This window comes from Schistocerca americana, chromosome 7 (assembly GCF_021461395.2).
Source record: "Schistocerca americana isolate TAMUIC-IGC-003095 chromosome 7, iqSchAmer2.1, whole genome shotgun sequence".
Classification (NCBI taxonomy): domain Eukaryota; kingdom Metazoa; phylum Arthropoda; class Insecta; order Orthoptera; family Acrididae; genus Schistocerca; species Schistocerca americana.
Window position 1 is genome coordinate 557,514,006 of NC_060125.1, and position 14,691 is coordinate 557,528,696.

General features: G+C 39.9%; 1 protein-coding gene across 1 annotated transcript in view; it reads right to left on the reverse strand.

Annotated features, from left to right (window-relative positions):
* LOC124623184 (solute carrier family 25 member 46-like) overlaps positions 1–14,691 on the reverse strand; it is a 43,035-nt gene that overhangs the window by 16,751 nt on the left and 11,593 nt on the right. Inside the window, exons 4-7 of the mRNA XM_047148988.1 lie at positions 12,089–12,145; positions 10,997–11,142; positions 3,707–3,843; positions 1,908–2,029 (exon numbers count right to left, since the gene is read on the reverse strand). Coding sequence (XP_047004944.1) covers positions 1,908–2,029; positions 3,707–3,843; positions 10,997–11,142; positions 12,089–12,145 — 462 coding nt within the window. The remainder of the gene's footprint in view (positions 1–1,907; positions 2,030–3,706; positions 3,844–10,996; positions 11,143–12,088; positions 12,146–14,691) is intronic.

Below are 14,691 nucleotides of genomic sequence, written 5' to 3' on the forward strand. Positions count from 1 at the left end.
GTTAGTGACCATCCTTCAGACAATCAGGACAATCTTTAAGTCATCTATACTAGGAATCTGTTTCTGTTCACGTTATTGTGTACTTTCTCAGCACTAATAAAAGTTCTATTGTACTTGGCTACCTACGCACCTTTCTCTTCTTGTGTGTGTGTGTGTGTGTGTGTGTGTGTGTGCGTGTGTGTGTGTGTCACCCATAACGGAATACTTTAATTACTAATAAAATGTGGGAGTGACTGCTTACTGGGAGACACATGAGCACTGGGACTGCACTGTGAATATTTTTCATGAGAGAACAAAGAAATGCACATTACTAATTCTGGAAACTTAGGTTCTACACTAACAAATATAATGGTAAGTAAAATAACACTGCAAATACTCATTTTTTGACAATATAATGTAATTGGATAGATAAATCTACTCGCAAAGGGGCAACAGGAGGGGGAAAAAAAGAACCCCCCACACACACACACACACACACACACACACACACACACACACACACACACACAAAGTGTAACTTGTGCAGGCTTTCAGAGCCAGTGGCTCCTCCTTCCGGCAGAAGAGTTGAAGGGGAAGGAAGAGGAGTGAAGGAAAAGGACTGGAGAGGTTTAGGAAAAGGTGTAAAGTTTGGAAAAGTCACACAGAACCCTGGGTCAGGGGAGACATACAGGACAGTATGAGAAGGAAAGATAGATTGTTGGGGACTGCACTGGATGAGATTTGAAAACATGAGAACTTAAAGGTGGAAGACATGGTAATATGAAAGACAGAAATTACAACTAAAACATTGTGCACAAGTTAATAAGAGCGAAAAAATAGGTGCATTGTGTGTAACAGAGGTGGGAGGGGGACGGCGAAAAATTGACAGGTCAGAAAATGAAAAATGTAGAAAACTAAAATGGAGTGAAGAAAGGAGTAGTTACCACGAAGAAATGCTGAGATAGAAGGAATTCCTGTAAATTAAGGCCGGGTGGGTGGCGAGAACCAAGGACATGTTGTAGCATTTGTTCCCACCTGTGGAGTTCTTAGAAACTGGTGTCTGGGAAAAGAATCCAGATGGTATGTGTGGTGAAACAGGCACCAAGGTCATACTCTGCAACAGGATATTGTGTGTTGCTGGTATACACCCTCTGCCTATGCCCATTCATCCTGACCAATAACTGGGGGGGGGGGGGGAGCCATGCCAATGTAATGGGCTGAACAATGTTTACATAACTGCTGGTAAATGATGTACCATTTCACAGGTGGCTCTCCCTATGATATTATATGTTTTGTCAGTTCAGGGCTGGTATAGATGGCTGTAGAAGGGTGCATAGGGCAATTCTTGCAGCATGGCGGGGATAGTCACAGGGGTAGGGGGTAGGAGCCACAGGGTAGGGAGATGGGTGCAGAAGGAGCATTGGGTTTGACAAGGAGTTTTTTTTTTTTTTTAGGTGTGATGGGCAAAATCTCAGAATGGATCTCACTTCAGGAGATGATTGCACAAAGTCCTGGCACTGTCGAAGAGCTAATTAATACATTCAAGATCAGGATAATACTGAGTGTCAAGTGGTGTGCTCCGAAACTGTTTTTTGGAGGGATCAGCAGTACCAGCAATGGATGTGACGGCGTGGGAAACCTCTTTTTGGAGCTAGGCCGGTGGGGTAATTACGTCCAGCAAAGGCTGATGTGAGAATGGTGGGGTATTCCTGTAAAGAGTCTGCATCCGAACAAATGTAGGCTATGGCTCCTACCCTTGTGATCATCCCTGCTGCAAGACTTGCCATATGCACCATCATTATCATCAGATTTTCTCCTTCTCCTCCTGTGTGTGTGTTCTCCTGCCGCCACTTGGTGAGTAGATTTTTTTATCTATCCAATTACATTATACTGGTATGCAATATGTCATACTCATTACAATTACCAACCTGTGTAGTATTGTTTCCAGAGGGAAGAAGACAACATCTGCTGCAAATACTGCAAAAAGTGCAGCATGCAGTTCAATGTCTTGAGAGGCAGCTTGAGTAGTCACTTCCCGTGACAATGCTCCCTACAAAATATGTGCATAATGTTAAGTTATCAAATTTAATTCACAAGAAAGTTATTTAGAAACAAACTTATGATGATCAACACAATTAATCAATTTCCAAATGGAGAAGAAAACACAAGAAAGAAGATATATTAGTTATTAGTCTTTAGTTTTGCTTGAAAACCTCAGGAGGAAGGGGGGGGGGGGTGTACAAAAGGAGAGAGAAATGGAATGAATGAAAAGCAAAGTTTTGTATATTATGGCAGGAAAATCACATTAAAGGGTTCACATAAATTTATAAGATATAATTGGTATTACTGATCATCATCATAGTTTCTTCTTCTTCTTCTTCTTCTTCAAGGGGACAGAACTTCCGAATTCTCTTCGTTATGCACATTGTATGGAACCCTGTAGGCCTTTACCCACAGGCCAATTCTGGCAAACATTCTTTGCTCATGTGTTCTATAAGAAATTTCCGATTCTGACAATATTCTAAGAAATTTGTCATTTAAGCTTTAAATGTTGAGTGCCTGTCATATGCTTGCATTTCTCTTCCTGTCTGTCTTTATCATCCCCACAACTAATTTAAGGAGTCTCATTTTGGAAGCTTGGGTTCTACTTTTGTCATTGTTATTGAGGACCTACATGTCAGCACAGTGTAAATCTGCTGGTTCTGCCACTGAAGAACTTCAGCATTGTTTCCTATCTTTCTTAGTTAACATTCTACTTATGGTACCATACATTCAGTTAAATTTTTCAATTTTCTTTGCAGTATAAAGTTCTTCAAAAGATGAGAGTGGGCAACCATGGAAAATGAATTAGCTGACATACTTAATGGATTTATTATTAACAAATGACCTTATATGGAACTGAGGAACCACAAAATGTCATGGATACTTTTTGAGGCAAAATTGTAAAACTGTAGTGTTTCAGTACTTCCTTCAGTTCAAATAAAACAGAGCTCTTTCTAGCATATCTTCAGAATTTGAAACTAATTTTACTTGTACTGATACCCTTTCTTTGGATAATTTAAGACCACAGCCTATCCTCTGAGCACATGACTGTAGTGCCCATCTCCCCTCTATGGGGCAATCCACACACTATACACTTTTTTAAGCACTTAAATTTCTTCTGTAAACTTTCTCCATACATTTTGCCAAATTTACATTCACATTTTTTTCCAACTCCAGTGTGGAATTCAAACAATGGAAAATCCAGGATAGAATGTAACAATATTTTGCCTGAGGCTGCAGTCGTGTGTGTGTGTGTGTGTGTGAGAGAGAGAGAGAGAGAGAGAGAGAGAGAGAGAGAGAGAGAGAAGGCCAAAAGCTTTATTTGTGACAGTTTTTTGTTGTGCCTATCTGCGGCTCAGCATCTCCGCTATATGGTGAGTAGCAACTTTCCAGTATGGAATTTACAGACAGGCTCATTTTCATGATTACTGCTCAAAAATAAGTGACTGCTATGCAATGTGATACACAGCAATCTTGATGTCAAACCTTTATTGCTACAGGTGAGCGATATCACAAGCAAACTCTGTGAAGAAGCTGAACTGCAAGAATTGCTATTTCAAAACTAGTAGTTTTTTCTCTTCCACCCATTGTATAGGATAAGTAGGTGCCTTTCCTCACACCACAAAGAAATACACACCTGCACACATAAATACGTAACTTCCAATGTCACAATCACTCAACATACCTGTTTTCTCTGTTCGTATTTGTGGGAGATATGCAGCAGCCTGCTAGTAGTTCCACGTACAATCAAGGTGAAAAAATATCGGAATAGACCATATGCAACTGTAGGAACAACAAGGGCCCACACTGGCAGCATGCGACCTGTGTATGGAAACAGAATAATAAATGTCTATGGCTAATATTAAAGTCCACATGAGAACTGCACTTCCTAAGTATGTGAAAGCAAATACGAAGGGCATTCAATATGTAATGCAAACATTTTTCTCTGAATTCAAGTTGGTTTTATTCAGTATTCCAATATACCATATTATTCCCTACACGGTTCATTACAAAAGCCTATTTCTCAATGCAACAGCCTTATGCTACCATATTGGGAAGCCCTGTATACCTGCACGGCACCACACTACTGGTCGATGTTGGTAGATGCTGCTGCATCTATAACTTCCACATCATCCACATACTGCTTCCCACAGAATACATCCTTCATTGGACCAAACAGATGGAAGTCAAATCCAGGTTGTAAGGTAGATGACAAAGAACATTCCAATGGAGTTTTGTGAGCTGCTCTAAGGTGTGCAGTCTCATACGAGGCCTTGCACTGTCGTGGAGCACTGAAGTGTTTAGCTGCGATAGGTTGATCACCTTGAAATAGTGTCCACATTTTCGAACATTGCAGGAGTCTCGGCTGCGTGTGGTCAGCCGGCAAGCAGGAGATTGGACAGGTCTGCAAAAACTTGTTGCAATCGTGACAGGTGCCTCGTGCCAGATCTTCGTAGACACTCTACAAGTGCCTATTAATATCTGCGATGCTCTGGTTTTCCACCTGAAGAAACTCAATGACAGCTCTTTGCTTGGAACGCACTTCCACAACAGACACCATTTTGAAGGCTATATATAGTGCTGCCACTTATCAGAACTTCATGAAACTATAGGAGCTGAAGCAGGAATATTCCACGACTTCCGACAGCAAATTACACCAGTTTTTCAACTGAAATTGCATTACTTATTGAACGCCACTAATATATTTACATAATAGTCACTTATACATCTGTTTACTTCATCATGTGCACAAGCTCCATGTTTATATCATCACTCCATATTTAAAACAATGGGTCACCCATCAAATTAAAGGAATCATGCACTGCACAGAAATTAAGACTGTTGGAGGTAAAGAATGTAACACGCAAGTTACAATGTCTTCAATGATTTCCTACGATAGCTAGCACTTTATTATTCTTTTGTAACATTGATATTTTAGTTCAAGTAACCATCCCATCCTCTATCTCAGGGCTTCCCAAACTTTTCAGCTGGTGGACCCCTTCTTCAGTCGAAAATCGATGGTGGACCCCTAGTCAGTCAAGAGCACAATAACATTAAATTTCAGAGTGAAATCCATGGGAACTCAAAAAAGCTTCTTAATGCAAGTGCCATGTTGCCATGTTCCCAATGACGCCCCCCCCCCCCCACCCCACCTAGAAGTATCAGCAGTCTTTGGTTTAGAGATAAATGAAAACATCTTGAAATTAACGATCCAATTTGAATTCTCACTGTATCCAGACACTTACTAGTGGATTTACTCCCCACACTATAGCATGATTAAAATTACACGTTGGAGCTGCCTTCCTCCAATAGCAATCAACGTCATGTCAAAACTGTTCGCTGTTGACAAGCTGCCGCTTGTGGTCTGTTCACTTCCACTGTTTGGCTACTACTGTGTAAAGAGCATGCATGTTTCGTAACAGTCGTGTGTGTGTGTGTGTGTGTGTGTGTGTGTGGGGTTTTTCGTGAAATCCGAAGAAAAATGTTCAAATGTATGTTAAGTCTATGGGACTTAACTGTTGAGGTCATCAGTCCCTAGTCTTACACACTATTAACCTAAGTTTAACTTCCACTAAGGACAACACACACACACACACACACACACACACACACACACACACACACACACACACACACGAGGGAGGACTTGAACCTCCGGCGGGAGCGGCTGCGCAATCCACGACGATATGGCACCTTAGACTGCACGGCTGTGAAGAAAAGAGGCCAAGGAATTGCCTTTAAAGGACTATTGTGACATCTGTTGTGCAACGTATGGGAATACATTCACCCAGTTTACATGCGTTTTCAAAATCGGATTTCGTAAGCCGATGTCCCAGGTCCGCTTTTGGTTGGTCAGATAAACACTTCAAAATCGATTCTGGAAATCTGCTTTTATAAAGCCGTTTTCCAGTTCCACAATAGATTTTCGTGCACATGTAAACAGCTTGGAAACTCTAGTTATTGTTACGTCTTTGCGTATCTACTGAACGGCAGCTGTCAGTCCATAGCCGGCAGCTAGCAGGCGGTGTTGCAGCAGTGTACTGTCAGTTAGTAGCCGGCAACGGGGAGGTGGCGTGGCAACAGTTTAGCCACAGCTGACAACTTCAACTACAACTTGGACACTATATCATGGCAGTCAGCCTCGATTGTAAACAAATTAGGAAAACAAACAGACTCTCTTATTTTTATATAAGAAAATAAAGCATTTCAAAAAACTTAAGACTTTTTTTCTCAAAGGAAACAATTCTGGCAGAGGATGTTTACCTTTTACAAGGTGGCACGTGAAAAGTCCTCATTTGTTTACGCTCGCAGCCAGTTGCCACAATATACTGTCAGAGTAATAGCAAGTAATTATAATTGAAGTATAGGCAGGCCATATTTTTAACTGAGAGGTCGGAATATATTATAAAGAAAAGAAATTAGCTTTAGAGATCATTTTTAATTTTCGTAACAAAAATATCAATGCCAAAAGAATTCAATTAATAATTATTTTGTAAATGATGACAGAAACAAAATTCCTACAGAGTTATAGTTCAGGTACGTTCACTGAGCATCTACGAAGAAAAATGCTTTCTTCTTTACTAGAGATGAGTCTTTAGGAATAATAATGGAATCCTAATGTGACGGTTGAGGGTGTTTCTGCTGACACAATTTTGAAAAGTTGGGTTCAGTTCTTGACAACTGGAGACGGATGTCTGGTTCCACATCTAGATAGCTTCGGTACTTAGTTTTGTGGGCACCATAGATCGAGAATCCAGATTCACGCATGTATGTTGTGGCAAACGGAAGAAGTACACGTTTTGCCTTTTCAACAAGGGGGTAGTATTTCTTGATATCCAAACAGATCCAAAAGCGTGAGTAACTGTCATTGTCAAAACTTGATTTCAAGGTAGTGTCTGTGGCAATTTTTATCAACAACTCATGTTCATTTGATGACAGAATGTTCGACTTTTTCGATACAGTGAATGGGTTGACCACACTTTCGTATTTCTGCAGCTTCTCAACTTCAGCTGTTGGGAAATAATGCTCCAACAATGACATCAAACTTTGGAGATGTTCCAGGATTTGATGAAACAAATTCTTCCCAAGCGCCAATGTTCTGTTTTTCAAAAACTCCTTGAGAACAGGAAAACACTCGACCTCCCCCTCCTTGACACTCTCTGCTCAAAAATTGATTTTCCTCTGGAATGCTCGAACTTTGTCGATAGCAGTGACCTTTGTTTCACTTTGCCCTTGGAGTGAAATATTCATTTCATTCATTTTGGAGAAAATATCTGATAAATAGGCAAGTATACACTGCCAATTTTCGTCATTAATAAGGTCTGCTAATTTGGTGTTATGCTCCAAGAGAAAGGCTAAGACTTCCAATCTTAATTCGTACAACCGAGAAAGTGCATTCCCACGTGAGAGCCACCTTAGTTTTGTGTGGAGAAGCAGAGAACAGTGAAGGCTTCCCATATCTTCACACAGTACTGTGAGAAGTCTTGACTTCAATAGCCTCGATTTTATGTAGTTAATGATTTGAATGGATTCGTCTAAAACTTTCTTGAACGAAACAGGCATTTGTTTCGTAGCTAAAGCCTATCTGTGGAGAGTGCAATGATTACTACTGCAATTCTTGGCATTTTCTTTTACTTTCGTTATTGCTCCGACTACAGGACCCGTCGTAGCTTTTGCACCATCTGTTCACACATCTATTCAATTAGACCATGAAACTTTGTTAGTCCTTAAAAAATCGTCCAATAGACGGAATATTTCAGCACCTGTTGTGTTGGCATGTAGTGGTCTGCACAATAAGAGGTCCTCCTCAAAACATCCAGAGTATTCATAACGGACAAAAGCCAATAAAATCGCTAATCCTGCAACATCAGTGGACTCATCTATCTGCAGAGAAAATGAATTGTGTTGGATGCGAGAAACAAGAGTGTCTTTCATTTTACATGTCAACAATGCATCTCTTGACAGTATTGTTTGATAATGGCACCGAAGATATAAGCTTTACTGCCTTTTCGTCTAGCATGCAAGAAACAATATCATTAACACACGGCTTTATGAGATTTTCTGCAATGGTATGAGCTTTTCCTGTTTTTGACACTCGATAATTAACCAAGAAAGAAGCTTTTAACGAATGTTCATTAATTGTTTTTGTATGAGTTTTCATGCAATGCTGAGAAGCAGCTAGTTCAGGACTCTTGGTTTTGAAGAGTACCTTCAAAATGGAGGCCCAATTTAACTGGAACCATTGAACTGTTCGGAAGGACTCGCGCACAAATTACACACTGAGCTTTACCCTCCTTTGTCTCCATAAAGCCCATTTCTAAATAGCTTTCGTTGTACGTACGCTTCTTGGTTATTCCACTTCCACAGGATATTGCAACCAATGGAGTCCTTCCAGCGTTTTCACATAATAAATCCAGCTGTGGAGCTTCTTGTGATTGTTTTTCCTTTGGCCGTCCTACCTCTTCATTCATTTCAACTGGGAACTTCCCTTGTTGTGAAGGTGATGGAGAAACTGCACCCTTCTTCAATGATCCTGACTTCAGCCACCGATCGATGTTAGAAGTAATAAACTGGTCAAAAATCGACTTATGAAATAGGTAGTGCACTGACAAAGCAAGTTTAATATTTAATTATGCCTGGGGCCGCATACGTGCCAGCGAGCGCCTGGTCGACAAAGTGCGCTCCGCGCATGCGTAAAAGGTTTCAGCCCATCTAGCGCTGTGAGCCGGCGCACAAACAACCCCCGTATTGTTGCGAAACAGTCGATCAGAGAAGCCGCATTCTCCGGCACTAAACTGTGTATGCATTCTCACTTAGAAACGGCAAAGGCTGCTTGGGAATACGACCTGAAGTATAAGTTCAAGTTTTTCACACGAAACAAAGAATAGTGATGTATTTGATTTTCACATTTTTATTCAATAATTTAACTCATTATTTTACACGATTTGGTGAAAGGTGGCCTTGGACCCCCTACAAAGAGCCGGCGGACCCCTAAGGGGCCCGCGGACCACACGTTGGGAAGCCCTGCTCTATCTTAACCCTTCCACTGCTGTCGAAGTGTACACATGTCCTGTTATTCCATTTCCCAGGTGACATGGAAGTGAATACATGTGCCGCTTTGGTCTTCCTACAGTTATACAGGTGTCTGTATGTGTCCTGACCCACTGACCTCTCACTGCTGTGGATGAGTTACTTCCATATCTCAGTGATAAAAAGAGTTTCAAGTACTTATCATACAACATACATACCTCACTGTGTGCTATCATTTGCAAGAAACCTCATTTCAGTACCTTGAATCATTTCTGAAATGTGACACTTGTTATAACCAGTGCTCGATTTGTGACATTAGGCATCAGTATGCCATGCCAGTACTTCTGACAAAAAAAATCATAACCACAAATTTTGAGCTGCAGTAAGATGGGACTTTATTTTTTTACCAGTAAAAATGTTGTATTTGTACTTTTAACATAAAGTTTCAGACAGTTTAAATTTCAAAAACATCTCCCTGGAAGCTGACAGTACCAGAACTTTTTTTTTTAACAAATCAGGCACTCGTTATAACCACACGATTCGTGATGTGCAAGGGTCTGAATGGGCAGATCGTGCATGACTGTCATTCAGATATAAATCCCAATAACTCAAGAATGGATTGAAATATTGTTCTGCTCTCAAATTTAAATAAAATTTCAATATCTAATCTACTTTCATTTACTGAAATGTATCGGCTAAAATCAATTTCTCACAAAGTTCATACAGTGTATTTTTACCTCTGCAAGGTCTTTAAAATTTTGCACAATGTTCTACTTAATTTGATCCAGTGCAGTACCTATGGTATATATCATCATCATCATTTAAGACTGATTATGCCTTTCAGCGTTCAGTCTGGAGCATAGCCCCCTCATAAAATTCCTCCATATGAAAAGAAATTCAGTCCTTTATCAAGAGAAGATATTGGACTGTATGATGTTCAAAAATAAAACTTTTTTCACTTAAAGGCAAAAATCAAACAATGGAAAATCCAGGATGAAATATAACAATATTATGAGAAGGAAAGTTGCCACAATATACCGGAGATGCTGATTTGCAGATAGGCAGAACAAAGAGGCTCTCCCAATTATAGCTTTTGGCCTTCAAAGCCTTCATCAACAAGAGACACACATATTCAAGCATGTGCCACACACACACACACACACACACACACACACACACACACACACACACACCTCACTGCATGATTCACTGGTGCTGCTCGCACTGTGGTTTCAGTTGCCCGACTGCAGTTTAGAGTGTGTGTGTGTGTGTGTGTGTGTGTGTGTGTGTGTTGTTGACAAAGGCCGTAACAGCCAAGAGCTATAATTTTGAGAGTCTATTTGTTGTGCCTATCTGCGACTCAGCATCTCTGCTATATGTTGAGTGGCAACTTTCCTTTTCACAATATCATTTTTTCATCTAATATTTTTATTAAAATTGGATGATAAGTATTTCATATTGGCCAGAACACCATCTCTCAGCACAAGCACCAACATTGGTGTGCAGTACAGACATAACAAAAGCCACCTTCAGCATGGAACGCAAAGAGCATGTCTCTAGAAGTGAAAGCGTCAAACAATTCACAAAAACTTAAATCTAGATGCCTAGGTGGGAATTTGAAGTGGCATCATTCCAAATATAAGTACAATGTTGTGGTGGATCGCCTATAACGATTGTCACCATTTATTTGTAAGGTATGAGTATGCAATCTAGTTCCCAGTTTTTTTACAACAGCATGACTGCTGAGAGGCCAAACATGTTACAATTCCCATGCCTTGTTTTAAGATTAGCCTACAAATGCCACAAACATTGCTGTGCAACCAATAATAATAATATTATATCCCTTCTTCACAAGAAAGAGGGAATATTTGAACAATAAAAACTGCACGCTAGTGCAGAGTACCAAAAAGCCTTGTATGCAGAGAACAAATCAGCCTAAACTGACCTTTCTGAGGGGCACTCCAACTCAACAGACGGCAAAAGCCTTCACGGAAGACATCAAGCACACCAGGCTTTTCACTGGCGATATCGCTCTGGACAGTCTCCACGAGGCTCGCAGAGTAGAATGGTGTCACCACAGCTAGGCTGACACTGTTAAGTATGTGAATACTGCAGTCTTATTCTTGTTATAACAAGCACACAATAATTTACACACATCATTAATTCACACAATTTTTTTTCTTGTGTTGAATTTTATGGAAATACTGAATCTGCCAATAGTGCCATCCACTTTGACCTGTGATGTGACCAAAATGCCGTGTATAAACCACTCACTGAAATCCAGTATGCAGAAAATACCCATCATAACAATTATATTTACTTTCATGTCCGCCCCCTTAGCTGAGTGGTCAGCGTGGCAGAATGCCACGCTAATGGGCCCAAGTTCAAATCCCGGCTGGGGCAGGAGATTTTCTCTGTTCAGGGACACTGTGTTGTGTTATCATCATTTTGTCCCCATCTCTGACACGCAAGTCGCCCAATGTGGCATCGAACGCAATAAGTACTTGCACTTGGCTGCTGAACTTCCCCGAATGGGGGACTCCAGGCCCACAATGCCATATGCTCATTTCCTTATTTACTTTCATGACATCACATTCACTGGTTTCCCTCACTTGCAACAAAACTGTCACCTTCCAGCTTAACACAGGACTCGGGTTATGCTTAAGGAGATAGCCCACAACTAACATTATGTATTCATATTTGCCGGCTTTGCCTCACTGAACTGTTACTTTCTAACATAAGGAAGATCTCAGGCTACAATACAGACAAGTCTGCCACAGTAAACTATAAGCCAAAAAAGTAATATAGAAGTAAAATAAATACTGTCAAAGTTCTATTCTACTTCTGTGTGCACACAATAAACGACAGATGCCACAACATCATTATGTCACAGGTCAAATCTGACGTACAGTATCAATAGATTCAATACACTACATTTTATAAGCAACTAAATCAACAATAAAAAGAAATAATTGCTATGAAAAAAATTCACTCCACTTAATTATTACTGCAGAAAAGTACTGAAGTATGTTCTCACCATTTCAGTAAGATGTGTTGGCCAATAGATTTCAGTGAACTATTCCATGTTATTTCCCTGAAACAAATACAATTTTATGATGAAAGCATCAAGCAGAGATATCCAATCTCAACTATTGGGACTGGTTTTACCAAATGCATAAGGAAAATCAACTGAAGTTTGCAGTACAACCCATATGCTTTGATCTGTAACATAACTGTGTTGCGTTAAGTCATGGTGGTGTGGCATATTTGAAATGGACCACGTTTGCATAGGATACGTTGGACTATGCAGTGGAGCTCTTTAGTGTGGGATTTTTATGTTTACAAACTGTTTTTGAGTGATTTTAGTGATTCATTGTACTTTGTGAGTGCTGTTTGTGAGAATAATGTTGGAAGAAATTGTGGCGGTTTGTTAGTGAGTGATTTTGATCTTGGCAGTTATGAGCTGTTTTCGGATTTAGAATTATTAAATTTTCTTGTTTCATTTTTTAAAGTTATGGATATGACAATGAAGTTAAAGACTAGGTTGCTGTATGTCACAATGGAGGGTGACATGTTGATCACAATTTAATTCTTTCAGTTACTCGGCTTAATTCCTGAGTATGTGAAGTGTTGCGTTTGTGGAGAAGTGTGAGTGTGACAAAAATTGCTGTATCTTGGACCAGCATATCTGGCACTGTTGGTGGGACACTGTGTAGTATTATATTTGGAGTGGTTCTTGGTTTGAGAAATCCTGGTTAGCCATTTGAGAGATTATGTTGAAGACATAATATTTTTGCTATCACTAGACTGCTAGATTTATATGTCATCAGACTCTGGTTTGTATGTACATTTTTATGGCCTTATTTTTTTACTGTAGTACGTATGGTATGTGTTTTTATGTGCATGATTATGTGCTTCTCGTATATCCAAATTAGTGTTAATGGAATTTTTTATGAATTTTTTGGCTGCGTTGTTAGTTGTTAATAGTTACACTGGACTGGGGTTGGTAGGTAGCATGGATTTTGCTATACCTACATTGGTGAGGTTACGTTTTCAGTATTAGTCATACGATAGATTTTTTGCTTTTTTGGTACAGTGGACTTCATTTTATCTATGTAGATCAATTGAAATATCGTGAACCAGGTATTGGAGAAATGTGCAAGTTTGTGGTACCAAGGACTTTTTTGTTGATTGCTGAGGATGTAGTTTGTTTGATTTTTGCATTAGTATTTATTTTGGTGTATTTTCATTATTAGGACTGTCATACATTTAGTTTATCCCTGCTCTGAACCCCTAGTTTTCACTGCTATCACATTAGTTTCTTTGTAATTGTGCAATTAAACATGTCTCTTACCACCTGTGTTTGTTTGCACATATAATGAGTAACATAATGGTCCCCAGGGGTGTCCACCATCTTCTTTCTTTGTTGTAACTGAATTATGTGGTGGAAAGAACTGCTGGTTGGTTGATTGATTGATCTGGGGAGAGGAGACCCAACAGCAAGGTCATTGGTTCCATCGGTTTAGGGAAGGAAATCGGCCATCCCCTTTCAAAAGGAGCCATCCCAGCATTTGCCTGAAACGATTTCGGAAAATCATGGAAAACCTAAACCAGGATGGCCAGATGTTGATTAGAACTAATGTCCTCCTGAATGCGTGTCCAGTGTGCTAACCACTGCACCACCTCGCTCAATTCTGCCATGTTAATGATGTTATGGATCTATGCTGACAGGTGGTACTGCAGTTTGTTTTTCCCTAACATAAAAAAGTTTTATTGACCATAATTGCTCATATTATACTGACACTACAAATAGGAAAAAAGAAAAGGAACAGCTCTACTCAGTCATGAAGTTTCAAAATAGTGCATGCTCTGCTTCAGAGTGAAAGATTCAATCTGGAAACACCTTTAGGCTGTCTCTAAGCCATTTTATTTCTTCACTATATCCTTTGTTTGAGGACAGCTAGCCCAGCAATATGAGCCAGAGTGTTTCTGTAAATCCAGAATGAATATGTCACCATTTGAAACTATCAGGATGATTAAAACTGTGTTCCTTACTGGGTCTTGAATATGGAACCTTGCCATTTATGGGCAACGCCTTTACAGACTATGATTTCCAGCCTTGCCTCAGGACTACCTAACACTTTGCTTCTGCCAGTACCTCTCTCCTTTCTCCCACACTTCACAGAAGTTCTGCTGCACACCCTGAGATACCAGCACTCCTGAAAGTAAAGCTATGTGGGCAAGTCGGGAGTTGGGCCTGACTAGCTCAATTGCTAAGAGCATTTTCCACAAAAGACAATGTTTTATGGTCAGTCCTCAGTCTAGCACACAGTTTTAATCTGCCAGAAGTTTCAAAAGGTACTGTATTTTCATTTCATAAAACAATTGTATTTACTTTTCCCATAGCTACTTTCAGAGGATCATTTGAGGAAGTTCTGAAAGCAAACACAGCAAATTCCTAAAGGTCAAAATGATGTTCATGCAAGTTTAAGTGGAGAGTGTTCTCAGATATTACTTATCCAGTGGTTCAAGAAAAGTTTCTTTGAATACAATCAGGTAACTGCAAGGGTCAAATCAAGTGTAGCAGCTAAGAGCAATTAACATTGTTTTACAGGTCAAAGTAATGTCACTGACCCTTTT